Here is a 16,998-nt window from a genome sequence, read left to right as displayed (position 1 = left end):
TTGTATCTCTTGTTTATAAAATATAAATTCTTCATTGCTTAGGAGTAACACAACATTTTTTAATAATCTGTATTATGTTGAGAAATGTAATGTCAATCCAATAAAAATTTAATTGAAATGGAATATAATAGGAGTTTTTTTATCTGCTTATTTAGTCTGACGTAGACTTCAGGATATCAACAGTTTGTTATCAACTCATATTGACAAATGCTCTTTGCATCAAAATATGAAGCTGTAGGGAAGTCTGCAATTCCATCACATTCTCATATTTTGACTAAAGAATAGTTTATTTTGGAAGGTGATATATTTCTTACCCCGCACTTCATATTTTGACAATAGCAGATCATAACCAAGAACGTATATAGTGGGAAGCAAAGCAAAGAAAACAACAATGACAATAAATTATAAGAAGTCTCTTCAGCCACATCAAACTAGATTAGAAGAAGACAGTAAAATCTGAAAAGCAAAGTAGATACATGACAGGAAAGCTGACAAGGTTAGTCTGAAATATAGTGAGGAAATAACAAATCAGTGTGATCAAAAATCAGCAGATGAAAAGTGGGGCTCTGGTAGCCATGGAGATTCCCTGCGGATTGCACAAGGGAAGGGAAGACAGTCAGTTAACTTTTACTGAAGCAACAGGTCAAAATGAGGTACTCCCCTCCCACAACGAGCCCTCAACCGTTTCCACTAGCCACTGAAATAGTAAGAGTTATTTTTCCATATATCAAATACAGTCACATGATCGTAAAAAAAAAAAAAAACTTGCTTGAGTATGAATTTAAATGTGTTCGACTATCTTTACAGGAATAATGATTTTTTTTTTTTCCATTTATATCACTTGGCTGGTAACTCTCAATAAAATATGTGGTATTTAGCAAATGACACCAAACTATGTTTTTTAACGTTGAGCATCACAAATGTCTATACTAGTGTCACTTTTGTTAATTCAAAATTGCATGCAAAGTTCACTTCTATTAAAGATTTATCTATGTTTTAAGTGGTCTGACTCAAGCAAGTATTAGCGCCAAATGAGAGAGTGACTCAGTGCCAGGTGAAGTAAAAATGTACGGAGGCAAATGTTTCCTTGGCTGGAAGCTAATGTTGCTAATGACGGCACGCCATGGGGAAAAAAAAACAAAACATGAAGCCAAAATGATAAAATGATGGAAATGTGCTGGAAAGGCCACTTGCACATAAGCGAAAATCCTCGAATTGCTTGTGTGATCATGCAAATTTTCTATTCATGAGTCTCTGATTCAGTTGGTCACAAAACCAAGACCAAACATTTCCAACATTGTGCGAACCAAATTTTCATTGGAAAAAGCTTTTGAGGGACCATTAGGTCTACATCAGAAATGAGGACACTATCTGCAGGCCCACCGTTGATCAGCTTAATGGGGATTTAATATGTTGTCTTGTAAATCAACTTCTCAAGTCTTGTATCCCAGCAAATCCGGGGAACCCTAAGCCTCTGAGCCACTGTAATGTTTTAATCACAAATCTCGATATTTGGCATGTGATCTGCCTTGTGTGCAAACAGCACAAGACTGCATGCTATTAGATCCCTCCTATGCCACTGTTATAGTAAATTTTACTCAGTCTAAGATCTAAATGCGGCAAAAAATACGAAAAAAAATACTAATCTGATGCAGAAAAAACATTAAACAAAAGTTTTCACCTTACTTGACAAGAAAAGGAAATGGAAAATCCAACACTATTCAATTGAGAGTGCCTTAATGTTATTTGTTCGACCTTAGAGGTTCCATTCCAATGTTTTTCAGGATTCGTTAAATGATTGAGGGAAGTCTCTCCATTGGGGGCCAATCAGAAAGAAAAGTACAAAAATGTGTGTATGTGTGTCTGTGTGTACAATACTTGGGAAACAAGGATAGGTTTGAGGAGAGCAACAAAACAATTCACATTTTACAAAACACAAGTCGGACTTGAGAGGGAAACATTGGGCTTGTGCGGGCAGGTTGTGGTGGTCACACTGGGAGTACACTAAAGACTTACCAGGGCAGTTGCGATAGGACACATTCTGTGTTCTTGCTCCTATTCTGGGTGGGCATGGACCTTTTGAGAGGCAAAAACATGGTGCTACAGACATGCACAAACTGAAACTGCTAAGAATGAAATGTCTCCTCTTTTGTTGGTTCTATTAAATACTGTAGCCCTTGGTCATCGAAGCAAGAAAGAGGCTTAAGTTAGCAGTGGGCGGAGGAGAGTGCGCCTTCGGGCAAATCCCTCTGTTTCATCTGCCTAAGGTGGCACAAGACGATCTATGTAGTAGTGAGGTGGGCGACTAACACTAAAGATGTGAAACAGACCATTTTTTTAACAGCTTCATCTGAATTCAGCTTCCAAAAAACTCATTATCGGTTACTCTTTTTAACAACAAGCTCTTCAAGCTTTGGAGAGGTTGACCTTTAGGTTGTCAAGGTGTAGGTCACCTAATGATGTTCAACAGTGCAATGTGAATTCACGCTAATGAGTATCTTAGGCAGGTATACTAACACAAATGAACAATGCTAACCTTTTAGGATAAGGAGATATTTACATTGTGGCATGTATTTCCATCATCCTTTCATATAAAAATGAATGATCGGAGGAATGAGGAGTCACCAAATATCATCTTCCCATCATTTCCCCTCCAATTATTCCAGTTCCACCTGATTGTCTGGCAATTCATGTAAATCTCTGTCGTTAATCAGGTTATAAAGGTTACTTGGGGGAATATTCTTCACAAACTGCAAATGAACATGGCAGCTCAAAGGACAAAAGGGGATTTTTAATGCAAAGGGCAATCTGAATTTTGTTTGGGATATGAATGGCAATGAATATTTTACAACTCAGGAGAAGACTAAATGCTGACAATATCTTCTCGTCGGAAAGATTATCTTGCTGACTTATGAGTGCAGCCGTTCTGCTCGCTTACATAATGGAACATCTGTTAGCATGCCTCCACACCTGTTTTATTGACGTGTATGAAGCCATCAAGGTGAGCTGCGCTTTTGCCTGACAGACTTCTCCACGCTAGAGTAATGAAACACTCTCTTGCCATTATGGAGAGTCAGCATGACTTCCTCCACCTTCCCCTCTGTTCTGCTAACTCATAACCCGGCTCGTTGGACTGCTGAAAACACGGTGACCACATCAATAATACAGGCGAGTACAGAAGAGACCCAGCATGTCTTACAGGTCATATATCATGAAAAGTTCATGGCGTGACACGGATGGAAGACGAGACAGAGGAAAAGGGCGCTGAAAGGTGTTGCAGACAAAGAGAGCAGACAATAAGGACAAGGTTGTAGCAGGAAATGGGACAATGATGTGTCACGATGTGAGAGAAACTATAAGGACAGAAGCACTGGGGTGATGGCGGGGTTGGAGGGTGACTTTTCAATTCATGAACGTGGGGTGAGAGTGGGGTTATACTTACTGTAGGGCACACACTCATACTGGACCTCCAGATACTTGTATGTCCCCGGACAGGGGTCCGGGAAGACATCGGAACCCGTAATCACGATACACTGGGTCCGATTGTTGCATCTGTGAAGACAATATAGCAAGGATTAAGATGCAAGTTGTGCATCTTAAACGATAATAGGCATAAAATGTTCTGTCACATATAGCATGCTGCCTCTGTTCCACATATTTCTGTATTATTTTCATTGTATTGAGTAAAAGTATCTTAACAGAACCAGGTCACTTTGTGGACTATTAATTGAGTAAACATATATATTTTTTTAAATTTGAGGTACTGAATAATCAAAACTAATTTTATATTAAATGTACAATTATTAGAAGTGGAATTATTCCCCAAAACTGAGTGGATTGAACTGGTTTTATTTATTCATTTTAAACGTATTTTCATTGGTTTAGTTAACTCAAGTGGTGTACAGTGGTGAAAGATCTGCATGTTGGCTCAAGAATGAAGTAAGTCTGGCCATCACATGACGCTGGCGTCTACTTGCCTCGAGTCAGACAGAGTGCAAGGGAGAGCAAGAGCGAGAGAGACAGAGACTTTAGTTAAGACATCTGAGGAAATTACAAAAATAAAACATCTCTAAACTACATTCCAGACAGTCAATAACATGGTGATTGAAAGCGTGACATTGTGTGGGATAAGATCATGTGTGTATGTCTGGTATATAAATGTCCAGTTTTTTGTAGCAGGTAAAATGATGATAATTGCATCAATACTCCAAGCAAGTCATCTTTGGTACTGAGGGGATGCAAAATTCTATTGACAAAGTGAACATTCCAATCAATAATTGTGTTCTGCTGATTTAGCAGGGACATAGATAACAGTTGTATCTTTCCCAGCACATCAATGAAAAGTCTATTATAGGTTGCCTTGTATTGTGTTTTCCTCCATTTTTTTTCCAAGCTGCTGCCGCATCATTGCTCTGTGTCCAAATGTTATTAATATAATATTAGGGAGTATATTGGAACAGAGGTGAGTTGGTTACAGTCAAAGTCACTGGGGATGCAGGAGAAGAGTCACTGAGTCTCACTGAGTGCATTTTTACAGAAACTCATGAACACGTTGCGGTAAACAACCTTAAGGGCGCAAGTCGGCTTTTATTGACGGATAAAGAATTATATTTTTAGGATTTTTTTAATAAATTAAATTATGGGTTTTTGTTTCACAGCTTTTTCACACCCTCCTGTTCTTATTTCTGACAGAACATTTTTTAATTTACCTATTGTTATTCTGCAGGGAATTACAAGATATATTATTACAGTATTTCTTCACCCTAGGTTTGTGTATGTATATTCCTTTCACTTCATTACTTTGGTACTAGATCACATCCCTAACTTTTATTATTGTTTTGTAGGGAAATGAGCAAGCGTGTTTCATGAATTCATATCATCCTCAATCTATTGAAAAAAAAAGGTCCGTAAAATGCCACAACTCTGCTGGCACTTGCTATATAGTATACATTATACGGTCAGTTTCATGATTCTGCCAGTTTTACTCATGCATAAGCATATCATACAGGAGCAATGTGAATTACGGTGTTTATCTAGTGCATTCCAATGGGAGCAGGAAAATGCATATTTAGTTTACATTTGGCTCATGAAACAGAATGATACCAAAAATAAAAATGGTGACACTAATGAGCCTTGCCGACATTCCAGAGCTATGTGTGTTAAACAAGAGGATGGTTGGAGGTGGGTTGGAGGGGAGCTGGTGGGCGGCATTTCCCATTTCTTGTGAAACAATGTTGATGTAAGTGTTGATAGGTTTCTGATGTATTGGCCTCATTTTGGAGCTGTGGAGCCAGGCGCCCTGATCTATGGGAGTGAGGGACCAAGCTTGTCTCATCTGTGGAAATCTTGGGCTTCTCCTGAGACCAATTGAATAAGGCTTAATGACTTCTTCCAGCATAGTCTTGGGCCTCCATTTGAGATCACGCATGTAATTGAAATTCTTAGCATAAAAAGTTCAGTATTTCATCCTGCCAGGGCACAGGTCTCAGAGTGCACTGGAATTAAATACATGTACAATATGATTTCTGTGAGTCTCTTTTGATCGTCTGAGGCTACATACTAATTAATAATGTGCATAATGAATAAAAGGAAAGGCAGTTATTTATTTTTAATTAATAATTGGGTTTTCTTCTGGCAAAATAATACAGCTATTTAATAATGGTGAAGCTAAGAATGATGTATAGTTGGTCTTTTTTCTGCTTGCAAATTTACGGTGTATACTTATTTGCATTCTTATAAAATAAGCCCTCAGAGATGTACTAACATGCCATTATTTTTACTCTACATTTTTATTTTACTGTATCCCTCATTGCATTATATATATATTGCATTGACTTTTTTTATTTATAAAATTACTACAATATTCCTTTCATTCAACATTGTACCAATTTCTTGTTTGCATTGTCATCACCGTAGCATTATTCTTGTTTTATATAGCACAAATGTAAACATGAAATGAGAAAAGTAATCTTAAATGTGCAACTGTTAAAAAAATTCCTTTCTAAAAAATGCAACCCAAATCGGCACTTCATGGCACAATGTAATGCCGTTCATTTGATTCATCTGCTACTTCTCATGTGAGGCAGATATTTTAGATACAGATAAGATGCACTTTAATCGGAGAATCTCAGATGAGTTTCTTCCCCCTGCTCAATTTTCCATCCCTCAAAAGTCTATAATATCCTAAGACGCCATTTGGAGGTCATGAAGAAAGCAGTTATGAATAAAAATAAAAAAAAAGAACAACATTTCATTGCAGCAATATGAGAGAGGGTCTTAAGTGAGGGTATTATAACAGAGAAAATGGAAGAGTCAACTTCCTAGTGCTCCCGGTATGAATTTCAATCAAATTAGCGTCTGTTCAACTCAAAGTGACCTGTCTCGCTTCATTTTAACTGTAATGCTGATGAGGTTCAAGGCATAATTATCAAAGCAGAGATCTCTCTCAAGGGGCTGGCCTGTTGATTGTAGGCAGGCCACTGAAAAATAAAATAATTTGTAGGAGCACAGAATGCCAGCAGTAAAAACAAAATAAAACAAAACAAAAAAAAAAACAATTATTAACAGGATGCAAAATATTTTCTTGCCTAGCTTACAACCGTCAACACCAGTATATGGTCAGACTATTTTCTAAAGGGGTGACCCAATAATATTGCACCAAACAGCCAATTAGAATTTAACAATTAGCCTCCTGCTTTCAACATAGGTCTGACGTGATATCAGGCTAAGGCATTTCACAAACACGTAACTCCTGTCATGTGCTTGTGTTTATGTGCTGGGACTACTAGTTTTCATTTTTCAATATTGAGCACATAGGTGATTTATTTTATGGGTAATAGATGTTTACCCACAAAGAAACCCTGGCGAAGAAGCAGGGGCAGGTTCATGGCCCGTGGACTTGCGCACGGCTCTCTGCAATAGCCTGGCTGCATGTGGATCTTTATGAAATGTTTATCCGCTGTGCTTTAAATAAAACTCGCCGTGCATACGCGAGAGACACTGTGCTGTCAGGCGGTAACAATGGAGCTCCTCAGAGGGCCGTGCAAGCACCACTGTCACTGATATAAATAGAGTGAACACTATCATTTTTGTTCCTCAACTGCCTTACAAAGATTGACAAGGGTAAGAAAACATTGATGATTACACCTTTGATTTGCAGTGTGACATTTCTCACCCCCTAATGTGAACGTTTGTATTTATATAACATCCCTTCATCAAAAGGCAAATGTTTCATTGTTGAATGTTTTAATTATTAATGATTTTTATGTCAACTCCAAGACGTATTGGTCTGATGAGTTTTACCTCATCTATTAGAAAGCTATCAACATTGATCATTTATGTGGACGAGTCACTCCATGCAAAAACGATGACCTGCTGGCATGGCGCGTCTGGACCGTGTTACAGTGTAGTAATCAATGCCCTTGCTATTGAATACTTGCAATGAAGCTCATTAGTTAAAAACATATCAATCAATGGAAGCCACTTATTAGTATTGTATTTCATCAGACATTTTAGCGTCAACCACCAAATACAAAAAGGAGGATGGTTTTCCTAAAATATCCAGAGATATTCATAAAATATTCACAGAGTTCAGTTCCTTCTGTCTATTGTGTGGCAAGAATCTGTTTAAAAATTATTCATTTTAATACTATGCAGAACTGTCAAATGTACACATCTGTAAATTTTTTCATCTGCGGAACCATTTAGAGACACTTAAGACATCTTCCCATTTCTTATGGGAACCTTTCCTGCCCTAATTGTGTTCCTCATCATTTGATTAGAGGTGATTAGATTTCTCCATCATCCTTGTACTGGGATTGTTATAAAATGTTGGAGGGCAAGATCTTTCAAAAGAACCAGTGGGATTTAATAAAGACTTGCCTTTAGGCTTTGTTCACACTAATCAGGTTTGGTTCACTTTGAAATAAACTCCAGTGTGATTGCTCTGGCAGTGCGGTTCATTTGGTCAAGTGTGAAAGTGATCTTATGAACTCAGGTGGGAAGCATGCAAATGAACTCTTGTCCGTAGGTGAACAAAAAAAAAAAAATGTAATTCAAAACACCAATACATAATGTTTTAAATGTTTAGGGTTGTATCTAAGGTTTATCTTCTATCCGGGTACCAGCAATCAGAAAAAAAAAAAAATGAAAATGGGGTGAGCACTCTGCTCAGTTCAAGGCATTAATCTATTCATGCAAACAATGGAAACAGCTCATTCACTGTTGTGGTTTAAAACGCAAGTCTTGCTAATGGACAAGTCCACAGGACTGACGGGGAGATAAAACAAAATTTGTAATCTTGCCAGACGTGTCAAGCATCCCCAACAGAAATTTTTGATTTTTTTTTTCTTTTAAGATAATGTGATTTTCAATAATGGACGTGTGGTAATGCATGTAGTCTGCATGTGACAAAAGTATGAACGTGAAATGATGAGCATAAGCAGCACTGTCGAAGTTTCCTCATTAATAAAGCAAGGAAAATAAATTGGACTTTTACTCACAAACATGGCCAATAAATCATCAGCGGCATCAGAAATGATTATTTTTGAATTACTCACACCTACATTTTTTTAAATATTGAACCCATAAATATAAAAATATTTTAATAACAATAATCAGATGTAATGCTCAAAGTAAGACACTTCTTTGCATATTTTCCTATCGCCATATTAATTATATCAAATGGTACCCTCATGCAGCATGTCCAGATTATCAGCCACTCGAGTCCACTAATTGCTTGCAGGTGAATGTTCTAATTGAGCCGCAGCAGTCCTAAGGCTATTTTCATTAAATCATTGTGCTCATGAATGCAATATGCCGACCAATATGAGCGCCAAAATGATTTATCAAATATGACCAAGTCTCATTCCAGTTCTCCTCACTTTCCAAACACGTGGAAACGTGAACAAAGATTTCCACATGGGTGCAAATGTTCTGTTGATTATGCTTGACATTTTAGGTTATATGGCAATCAACTAATAAATCATAATTGAGTTGTGGCTTGTTGCGATATCATGAATTGTTTTAATAACAGTAAAGTTTTTGCACTGCTTTTAGATATCATATGTCGGTTTACAAAAAAAAAAAAATCTAATGAATAATAGTATGAAACCAGACTCGTCAGTGATGAAATATCTTGCAAAACCTCAAGAAATGTGATATTGGTAGAATTTTTGTTATTCATTTTTGGGCAATAATTCAGGGTTCTCTGAACTTCATTTCTGCAGTTTTCAAACAGAGAGTAAACACTGTAATTCTGCAGTGGGACTTGAAAACTGAAAATAACTGACATTACTAAGGCCTCTGGCACTCTCAGGAAGTGCATACAACCTGATCCTTCTTTTAAAGGTACAGGCTAAAAATATTTCAACAACACTGTTCCACTTTGTTTCACAGGCAGCTCCTGCTGGGCAGCATTTGTGCTTCAGTTTGTTTTTTTTTTCTTGTCCAAGTGAGGTTGAGCTTTCCGTAATGCGCAGGGGCAAAAGGAGGGAGACAATTCTCTTTCAAGACAGACAACGTAAGTCAGCTATCTGACTTCATCAAACAGGGCTTGACAATAAGCCTCGTGCATACAAGAGCTCTGCTGTTTTGTGTCTTCATTTCCCAAAGCGGCTGACCAAAGTTGCTGACGTTCTTCTACCATCCGGTATCTCTCAGTGGCATTCAAAGGTCATCTATCCATTGCACTTTGCCTCTAACGGCATCCAAGTGTGACAACTGCTCTCATGTTTAAGGGCTCACATTAACAGCAATGGCAATGGAACCCAACAGGAGTTGCATGTGAACATACATGTACACCACACACAGACACTAAATCATCTGCTTTGCATGTAAGCGATATGAAGAACCAAGCCAAACCACCAATTGGAGTTAGGTCCATAATCTGTGCTGTAAAAAAGCTAAATCTTAAAATGATTATTCATTACATATTAAAACATTAAATGTAATGTGACCCCTGATGTATATTGCAGATGTTACTATAGAATTGTAAAATGTTTCTTGTGTTCTTGCAGATGGGATAGCGCTGCCTGTTTTTTTTTTTTTTCCTCCAGCTCTACAGCTAAACTGAGTCAGTCTATTTTTGATGGAGTCAATCAATCGGACAGCAACCGTGTTAAAGATTTTCCTCCTGAGGCAAGAGAAGCAGAGGGATTTAGAAAAAAAAAACATACAAGGGGCAAAGCATAAAACCTAAACAGTTGACAGCAATCCAGAGTGTGTTGCTCTGAGCAACCCACGTAAACTGCAACTTCTACAACTATAAGGTTCAAGTTTACCTCTGTGACATGATCTTGTATGCTTCTGGAAGATAGCAGTTGATGTTTTCCATTTGGAAAGGGTCGGCATCGCAGATCTTGTCATCTGTCCGTCCATAGTTGGCGCTTTCGATCGTTATGACATCACTTCCTGGACAGCGCAGATCGATGGGGTAACCCTCACAAGATAGCTCTCTTCGTACTAAGCCAAATGGCAGGGCAGCCCGACTGAACCCTGAGGGAGTGGAAAGAGAGCTTTATCAGCGAGAATCAATGCGGAGTGGGTCGACATTGAGAAACACCATACAATATGTAAGAGACAGATGTGAACAAGGAAAAACATATTTGCACTATTTCTTCTTTATAAAAATGAGTAAAAACAAATGAAATCAACTGTATGCAATTTAATTTACTTTGTTGGAAGGAGTATCACCAGCAGCACTAATGGTGTTTGAGTATGGGTGGGAAATAATCCAAATCAATAACAAGCCACAAAAAGCCCATTTCAAAGAGAATATAAAGAAGTAAAGTTCCAAATTGAGAACATTTTTGGTTACGCATGGCGCACCATGTCGTCAAGTATTACAGCACATTGATATAAAGCTTAACCAAATCACCAGCTGCTCCTCTGTACAAAACCACGAGCAGCACTGAATCATAATATCCCATTTTGAGCATCTGTTACCTTTTTTTTTTTCCCTTTAAATGCCAGTGTGCTAGCTATATTCCAGAGCTGCAGGCTCTCTAATGAGGTTTTTGTGGCTGGGTTGCATGCACTTGTTTTGCTGTATTTCATTGGCACCGGTACAAATGAGACCAATCCATACTTGCATTTGCTTGTGTTTACAAAGCACTTTTTTTTTGCAACAGCAGTTGCCTTAACTACTGACTTCAGGCCGACTAAAACTACTTGGAATGGCTCACTTTATTTTACCCTAGTGGCTACTTCATCAATTAAGCACAAATACAATTATCTTTGTCTGATTAAATGCTATGTTACAATGGGAGGGGGATTAAGTTGTTGAATTGTGGCCCTAACCTGAAAATGCTACCGTGGTATTTTATAAAAGAAGATAAATGTCACTTTCTATAGCCTGATCCTCCATTTGTGTACCAATCAGGTGAAAGCTCTTCTTCTAAAGGTGCTTAGTGTAGAGTAGAGCTTAGAGTAAACAAAGGGTATATTTGTATGGCGGGGGGCAGCTGCCATAGCCGAGCTAACCTCTTCATTTGTTTAGGGGCATCTAATCAAGAAAGGATATGTTCTTCCTCTCCTGGCTTTCTCTAAAGGAAATCTTGTGACCAAAAGAAATGAAACATTGGTATATATTTATTTTGGTAACCTTTTCTCGCTGGAGTCAAAAAACGCTTCAGGTGCTAAACAATTTATTTGTGTACATGTTGGCTCATGACAAACATCTCGTGTGACGGGTGGAAAAAAAAATGAAGACATGCCAGGTTAGGAACAGCTGTCGACATCCAATTTTGACTTCATGCCAGCGTGGTTAAAAGCAAACAGTGCAATGTGTAAAAGCAAAGTACATCAGACGATGCCACATCTTACACCAACACTAAACTAAACGATGGCATCATGTCCGATGCTTATTGCAGCATAACCCTAAGAGCTTGACTTCAATTTTTTTTTTCCTGAAAATTCTGCTCCCAGTATACTGTATGGGTGTACTTTCCACTTTCCCTCAAATTCTTCTCTTTGTGGTCATTCAGTGCAAGTGATTAAGGCTCTTTTACCATGTGCAGGAACCTTTGAGTTTGATCTCCAGCTTGGCGGTCAAACCCACTTGTGCTCAGTGTGAGGCGATAGCTGTTAAAATACTTAAATCACTCGAGGGCCTTTGAAAACTCTCTTTCTGGTTTTATTATTCCAAACTAATGTAGTCGTCATACTAAAGTAGGAAAGCAGACTGCAGCTATACACTGACACCTATGAACACTAAACTAGTCGCACTCATGTATTTTGGGAATGATGATGTATTTCCAACCACGCAGATGACAAGCCCTGTAATAATGCTTGATTATTGAGTCAAAATCCAGACATTAGAAGAATTGGTATGTCCCCGAAATGCACTTAATTCTCCAGCTGTCTCAGTGCATTATTGTCCAAAAGCTGCTCTCCATTGATTAGACCCATTGCTGTACTACTTTCCCAGAATACTGTGTGGACCAGAAACTCAACAGGACAGTGAACACAACACAGAGCAATTTCGATCAAAGCTGTAACCATTCATAGAATAAATACATGACTACCACTTGTATTGTATTATGCCTGTTTAACCACAAGATTGACATGATAGCTGCAATAAGTGATGTCACATTTCAATTTATATTGATTAAGTTTAGGTAGATTTGCCTCTGCAGCTTATAATGTTTTTTTTTTTTTATCATGGTGGTAGTTTAAGACTTGGAACAAATGATTTATTTCCCATTATTCACATTGTTTCAATTTCCAAACAGACCCGTCCAAAAGCAAGATTTTGGTTGACTGTGGTTGTATGATTCCTAACTATTCTAGTGGTCTTGCACATCTTATTGTAGAACAGCGTTTGCGTTTACACATCTGCAATTCACATCTCTGTTTTATACACAGAAAATAACTAAGACAGCACAGCACCATCAATCTAGGACTGGCATATTCATGAATCGCAATTACAACAGGATAATTTGATCACTGTGTGTGATCACACTAAATCCAACCTAAATCCAACACTTACTGTGTCATTTAATCAAATAATTTGAGAATGCAAATGAGCCATACAAGCAAGACTTATTTTACACATGGAATCATAAACAATTGTTATTGAGGCCAAATCGTGCACAGTAGTGAGTCACAAGTTTTCGTTAATAATAGTAAACCCTCTATACTGTACATCTTAAACATGTTAATAATTATTTTTTCAAGACTCCAAGCAGAAATGTTGACAAATCGATTAGTCAAATCTAATTATATGCATCTATTAAACCGCAAAAACCTAATGCATATTCAGGAGCATATTAGGTAGAAAGCACAGTGCTGTGACCATGGCAACATGGTGCAGCAGAGAGATAACCGACCAGATCCTTATCGTGGTTTTGTCGACATGCTTCCTAATCAAGTATTCTGGTCAATTCATCCATCCCAGCACTTGAAAAGCATTTCAGCTTCTCTCAGTCAGACAGAGATGGGTGACAAATTTAAGTAAGAGAAAACACTGCAGATACATGTAAGACAACCATAATAGATACAATGTGCCTTTATTGGGACAAATCTTTCTCCTTTCTCATACTGGTAACTTTACTAGAAATCCACAATTCATATTCTCTTGTGTGTAGACATGTCATTGTCATAAGTAATAAAAGTAATAAAAAACAACTTATTTGAAAATACTTTGTGGCAGGAAGGGGAACTTTCCTTAATTTGTTAGAAAACATGTATGAATCAATCATCTATAAAGATGAACAGTTTAAGATGATCCTCATTGGTGAAGGTCTGCTCTTCTAAGTACCGTTGTAGTTTACAATTTGACAACTCAACCTTTAGACATTTGCTTATTGCGCATGTTGTTATAACATGCTGGTAATTGACTCTGATTGGTGCAACGGACCTTTATGTCCATGGGTTATAGCACTTTATTGCACCAATGAGGAACCTCAATTTAAAGCTTCCTAAGCGGGCATTTATTGCCGTGCGTGACCTTTGCAATGACATTAGACCAATATGGAATAGGCGGGTGAGGAACTGTGAGAATTTCCCATATGGAAGACAAAACCATTATATGCACAGTCTCTTTAGTGCTATAATATAATAATGATTTTTTTTTTTTATGCAGATGGGGCAAATCAATTGCAAAGTGACCATCTGGTACTATTTGAGTGTCACTGGAGCGGGGGTAATGAGCAAAGTACCTTCGCACTTCATAGGAATAGGGAGTTATTAGGGTTTTCATCAGTCATGTAGAAACTTTAAACCTTGTACTTACATAGAGCAAGTCATTAAAATTGCACATACGTACCAAGGGCATTCAGAACATACTGGAGATTTAACAAAAAAATTAGTTTACATGAGAATAATTTGGAGCCTGGACACACAGACATCTGAAAATGGATCTTCACAAAAGTTTTGGAAAACAATGTAAGAGTATCATGTGCTTAAAACAGTCACGTACGAATTAAAGGAAAACACATACATGCTATTATTCAGGGTTAGGTGTGTGTGCTAACTAAAACAAAAAAAAGATTGACCATGCACAGTTCTAATAGGTACTATATATACACAGTAAAAATTTTAACGCAAAACAAGCAACGCCAAAGTGTATTCTAAAAGTTGTGCATATAATTCCCAGCACAAGTCGTAGTTCACTCTACTGAGCACAGTTGCTTGACATGCATAGTACGATAATATTTTAGAAATATCTTAATTTCTCAAAAATATAAAAAGAAAAAAATCCCAAATGTACTTTTTGATGTTCACAAACATACCTGAAACAGCACACACAAAAAATATCTGTGATTATTCAGCCTTTTATTTAGTCTTACTTGCACCCAGTAAAGGTTTTCTTATTAAAATGACCCTTTGTAACTTGAGTAACCCATGCTTCCAGACAGAGTCCGGGGTTTAAGGCTGATCAAAAGGCCTATTCAGCCCTTTACCCTTGCCGCCGTCACTGTGGCCAGAGCACAAAGGTCCTCAGATTATTTTGATGGGAAACCAGATAATTTTTTCGTCGCGAGTGTGACACAGACGCTCCTGCTGCTTGTCGTCTACTGTTAGCCTAAATCTTTGATTTCCCTTCTGGTGAGTGCAAAACAGCTGCTTTTAAAATAGTATCTGTCTTTGGCCAGCTATTATTTGGTAGACTCGAATTTCCAAGGTCTCTTGGATTTGAGGTGAAAGAATAATGTGGCCCACAGCATTAGTGAGGCAACTACAGGAAACACAGCTTGAGTCCTCCAAGTTCTGCCCCCCCAAGCCTTTCTCGATGGTACAAGTAAAGGACAACCACTTGGGAAAAGAAACCTTAAAGTTAAGACTCTTCCCACAGAGCTGACTCTATAATCCACAGATATCCTTTACAACAACAGAAGTTAGGTCTACCCAGGGGTGAAGGAACAAAATATTTCATATATCCCGCAAACAGCAGGATATGAGGTGGGCTGCATTCCCTATTGTAGAAAATAAATTGTTACTTTACTGTGAAACATATTCTCTTAACATTCCTTTTGGGCTGTTTATTGTGTGGCAGATGAAGGACAAGCACTACTTACACTGGTAGTGTTTGTTCCAACTTATTCATTATTCACTTTAGTAGTGCCATACTCGCCAGTTTCGAAATATTTTTTTTGTCCATTTGCAACAGATGAGCTATAACATTTCTTTTCCATTGATATCTACATAATATGACGCATTTTGCTGCATTTTTCTAAGACAGAAACTATGACATTTTCTGGATTGGTTGGTAGAGTTTAAATGTATACTGTACGGCAAATTTATACTGTAAATATAAAATATCTAAATATAAATCAAACACAGATGTGGTACCCCAACTTCTCTTACAAAAAAGTCTCGTAAGAATGGTTGTGGTAATCATTAAAAAAAATTAAAAAAAACAGCGAAACAACAGAAACACAAAAACTAATGTATATGTTGGCCCCCTCCAATTTGAAATCTTACTTCTTGCCAAAATTGTTTGCAGAACAAAAACTCTTGGTGCCGGCATAGTCTCTGGAAAAAACGAGTCAATAAAGCAATTGAAAATCTGAGTTAAGTGATATTTTTTTTCTTGTCTTTCATTGGCTGTTATACTTGTGTAGGGTTGTTGTGAGCCCTAATTCATATATAATGTGTGAATTTTGATTATAGTAGGAAAGGTACGGGGAGGGGGGGGGGTACTTGCAAAGACAGCAAGAGAAAAACACGATTCTAGTGGATAGTAGAAGACAACGAGGCAAAGAGCAGCAAGGAAACAAGTGTTTGAAGCTCATTTGTATTCCCCACCAACCAAGTCCCTCCAGTTCATTTACATTTCTGCTACTTCCATAGCAACAGCAGGGGGGCTATCAAGAGCATCTTTGATATAGGTACATGACTGTGAAATAGATGCTGTCATTTCTCTGCCAGGACACACTTTGGGTGTTAAGGTGGGCTTCTTTACCCAAAAAATGAACCCTGGTGGGTACTTCTTACCAACCAATTCCACTTCTTCGTTAAGCACTTTAGGGCACAAAAGCCTATGAGGGAATGCGATTCTGAATCTAGCCCTGTTTTAAGTAGAAAATGATCTTATGTAGGTCCTTCACAGGGACATTAGGGTTTGTCTTGTCTTTGTTTCCAGACAAAAAAATGTCGTAACTGGCTACTTCATTAATCCGAGAGGAAATTATGTCTTTTTAGCAGTAGAGATGAAATGCAATGAAAATACACAGCCTGGTGAAGCACCATGTAAACTTGTATGTAAATCAACCTTTAGGCCTAATTAAACTCAATGGGGCTCATCAAGGTCATAAATCCCCCCTTTTTTCATAATGCATTATTGACTTCCCATCATCAGCACATGTCGGCTGGCTGCACTCTCACAAGCATACACTGTCATCTCACCCTAATATCGGATCGCCCTGAGGCCGGCCAGCCAGTGTGTGTGTGTGTGTGTGTGTGTGTGTGTGTTTGCGTGAGTGAGTGCTTTTTAGGCCATAAAAAAGACAAGGACATGTTCTTGTAATGAAATAGCTGCAATGACCATCAAATATG

The 16,998-nt window shown here is 37.9% G+C and overlaps 1 protein-coding gene across 23 annotated transcripts in view; it reads right to left on the bottom strand.

Moving 5' to 3' along the window:
• The window catches only part of adgrl2a (adhesion G protein-coupled receptor L2a), a 174,556-nt gene that overhangs the window by 40,073 nt on the left and 117,485 nt on the right, over positions 1 to 16,998 (bottom strand). For 18 of the 23 annotated variants that reach the window (XM_088393686.1, XM_088393699.1, XM_088393706.1 and 15 more), the window contains 3 exons: positions 10,281 to 10,494; positions 3,443 to 3,552; positions 2,017 to 2,076 (listed from right to left, as the gene is read on the bottom strand). In XM_088393686.1, coding sequence (XP_088249812.1) covers positions 2,017 to 2,076; positions 3,443 to 3,552; positions 10,281 to 10,494 — 384 coding nt within the window. The remainder of the gene's footprint in view (positions 1 to 2,016; positions 2,077 to 3,442; positions 3,553 to 10,280; positions 10,495 to 16,998) is intronic. The other 5 variants (XM_088393689.1, XM_088393692.1, XM_088393711.1 and 2 more) reach the window with 1 other exon arrangement.

The sequence above is a fragment of the Syngnathus floridae genome, chromosome 13, assembly GCF_059516105.1.
Source record: "Syngnathus floridae isolate MCC-2025c chromosome 13, RoL_Sflo_1.0, whole genome shotgun sequence".
NCBI lineage: Eukaryota > Metazoa > Chordata > Actinopteri > Syngnathiformes > Syngnathidae > Syngnathus > Syngnathus floridae.
The sequence above is the reverse complement of the archived record's forward strand: the minus strand, read 5'-3'. Positions and strand labels throughout refer to the sequence as shown.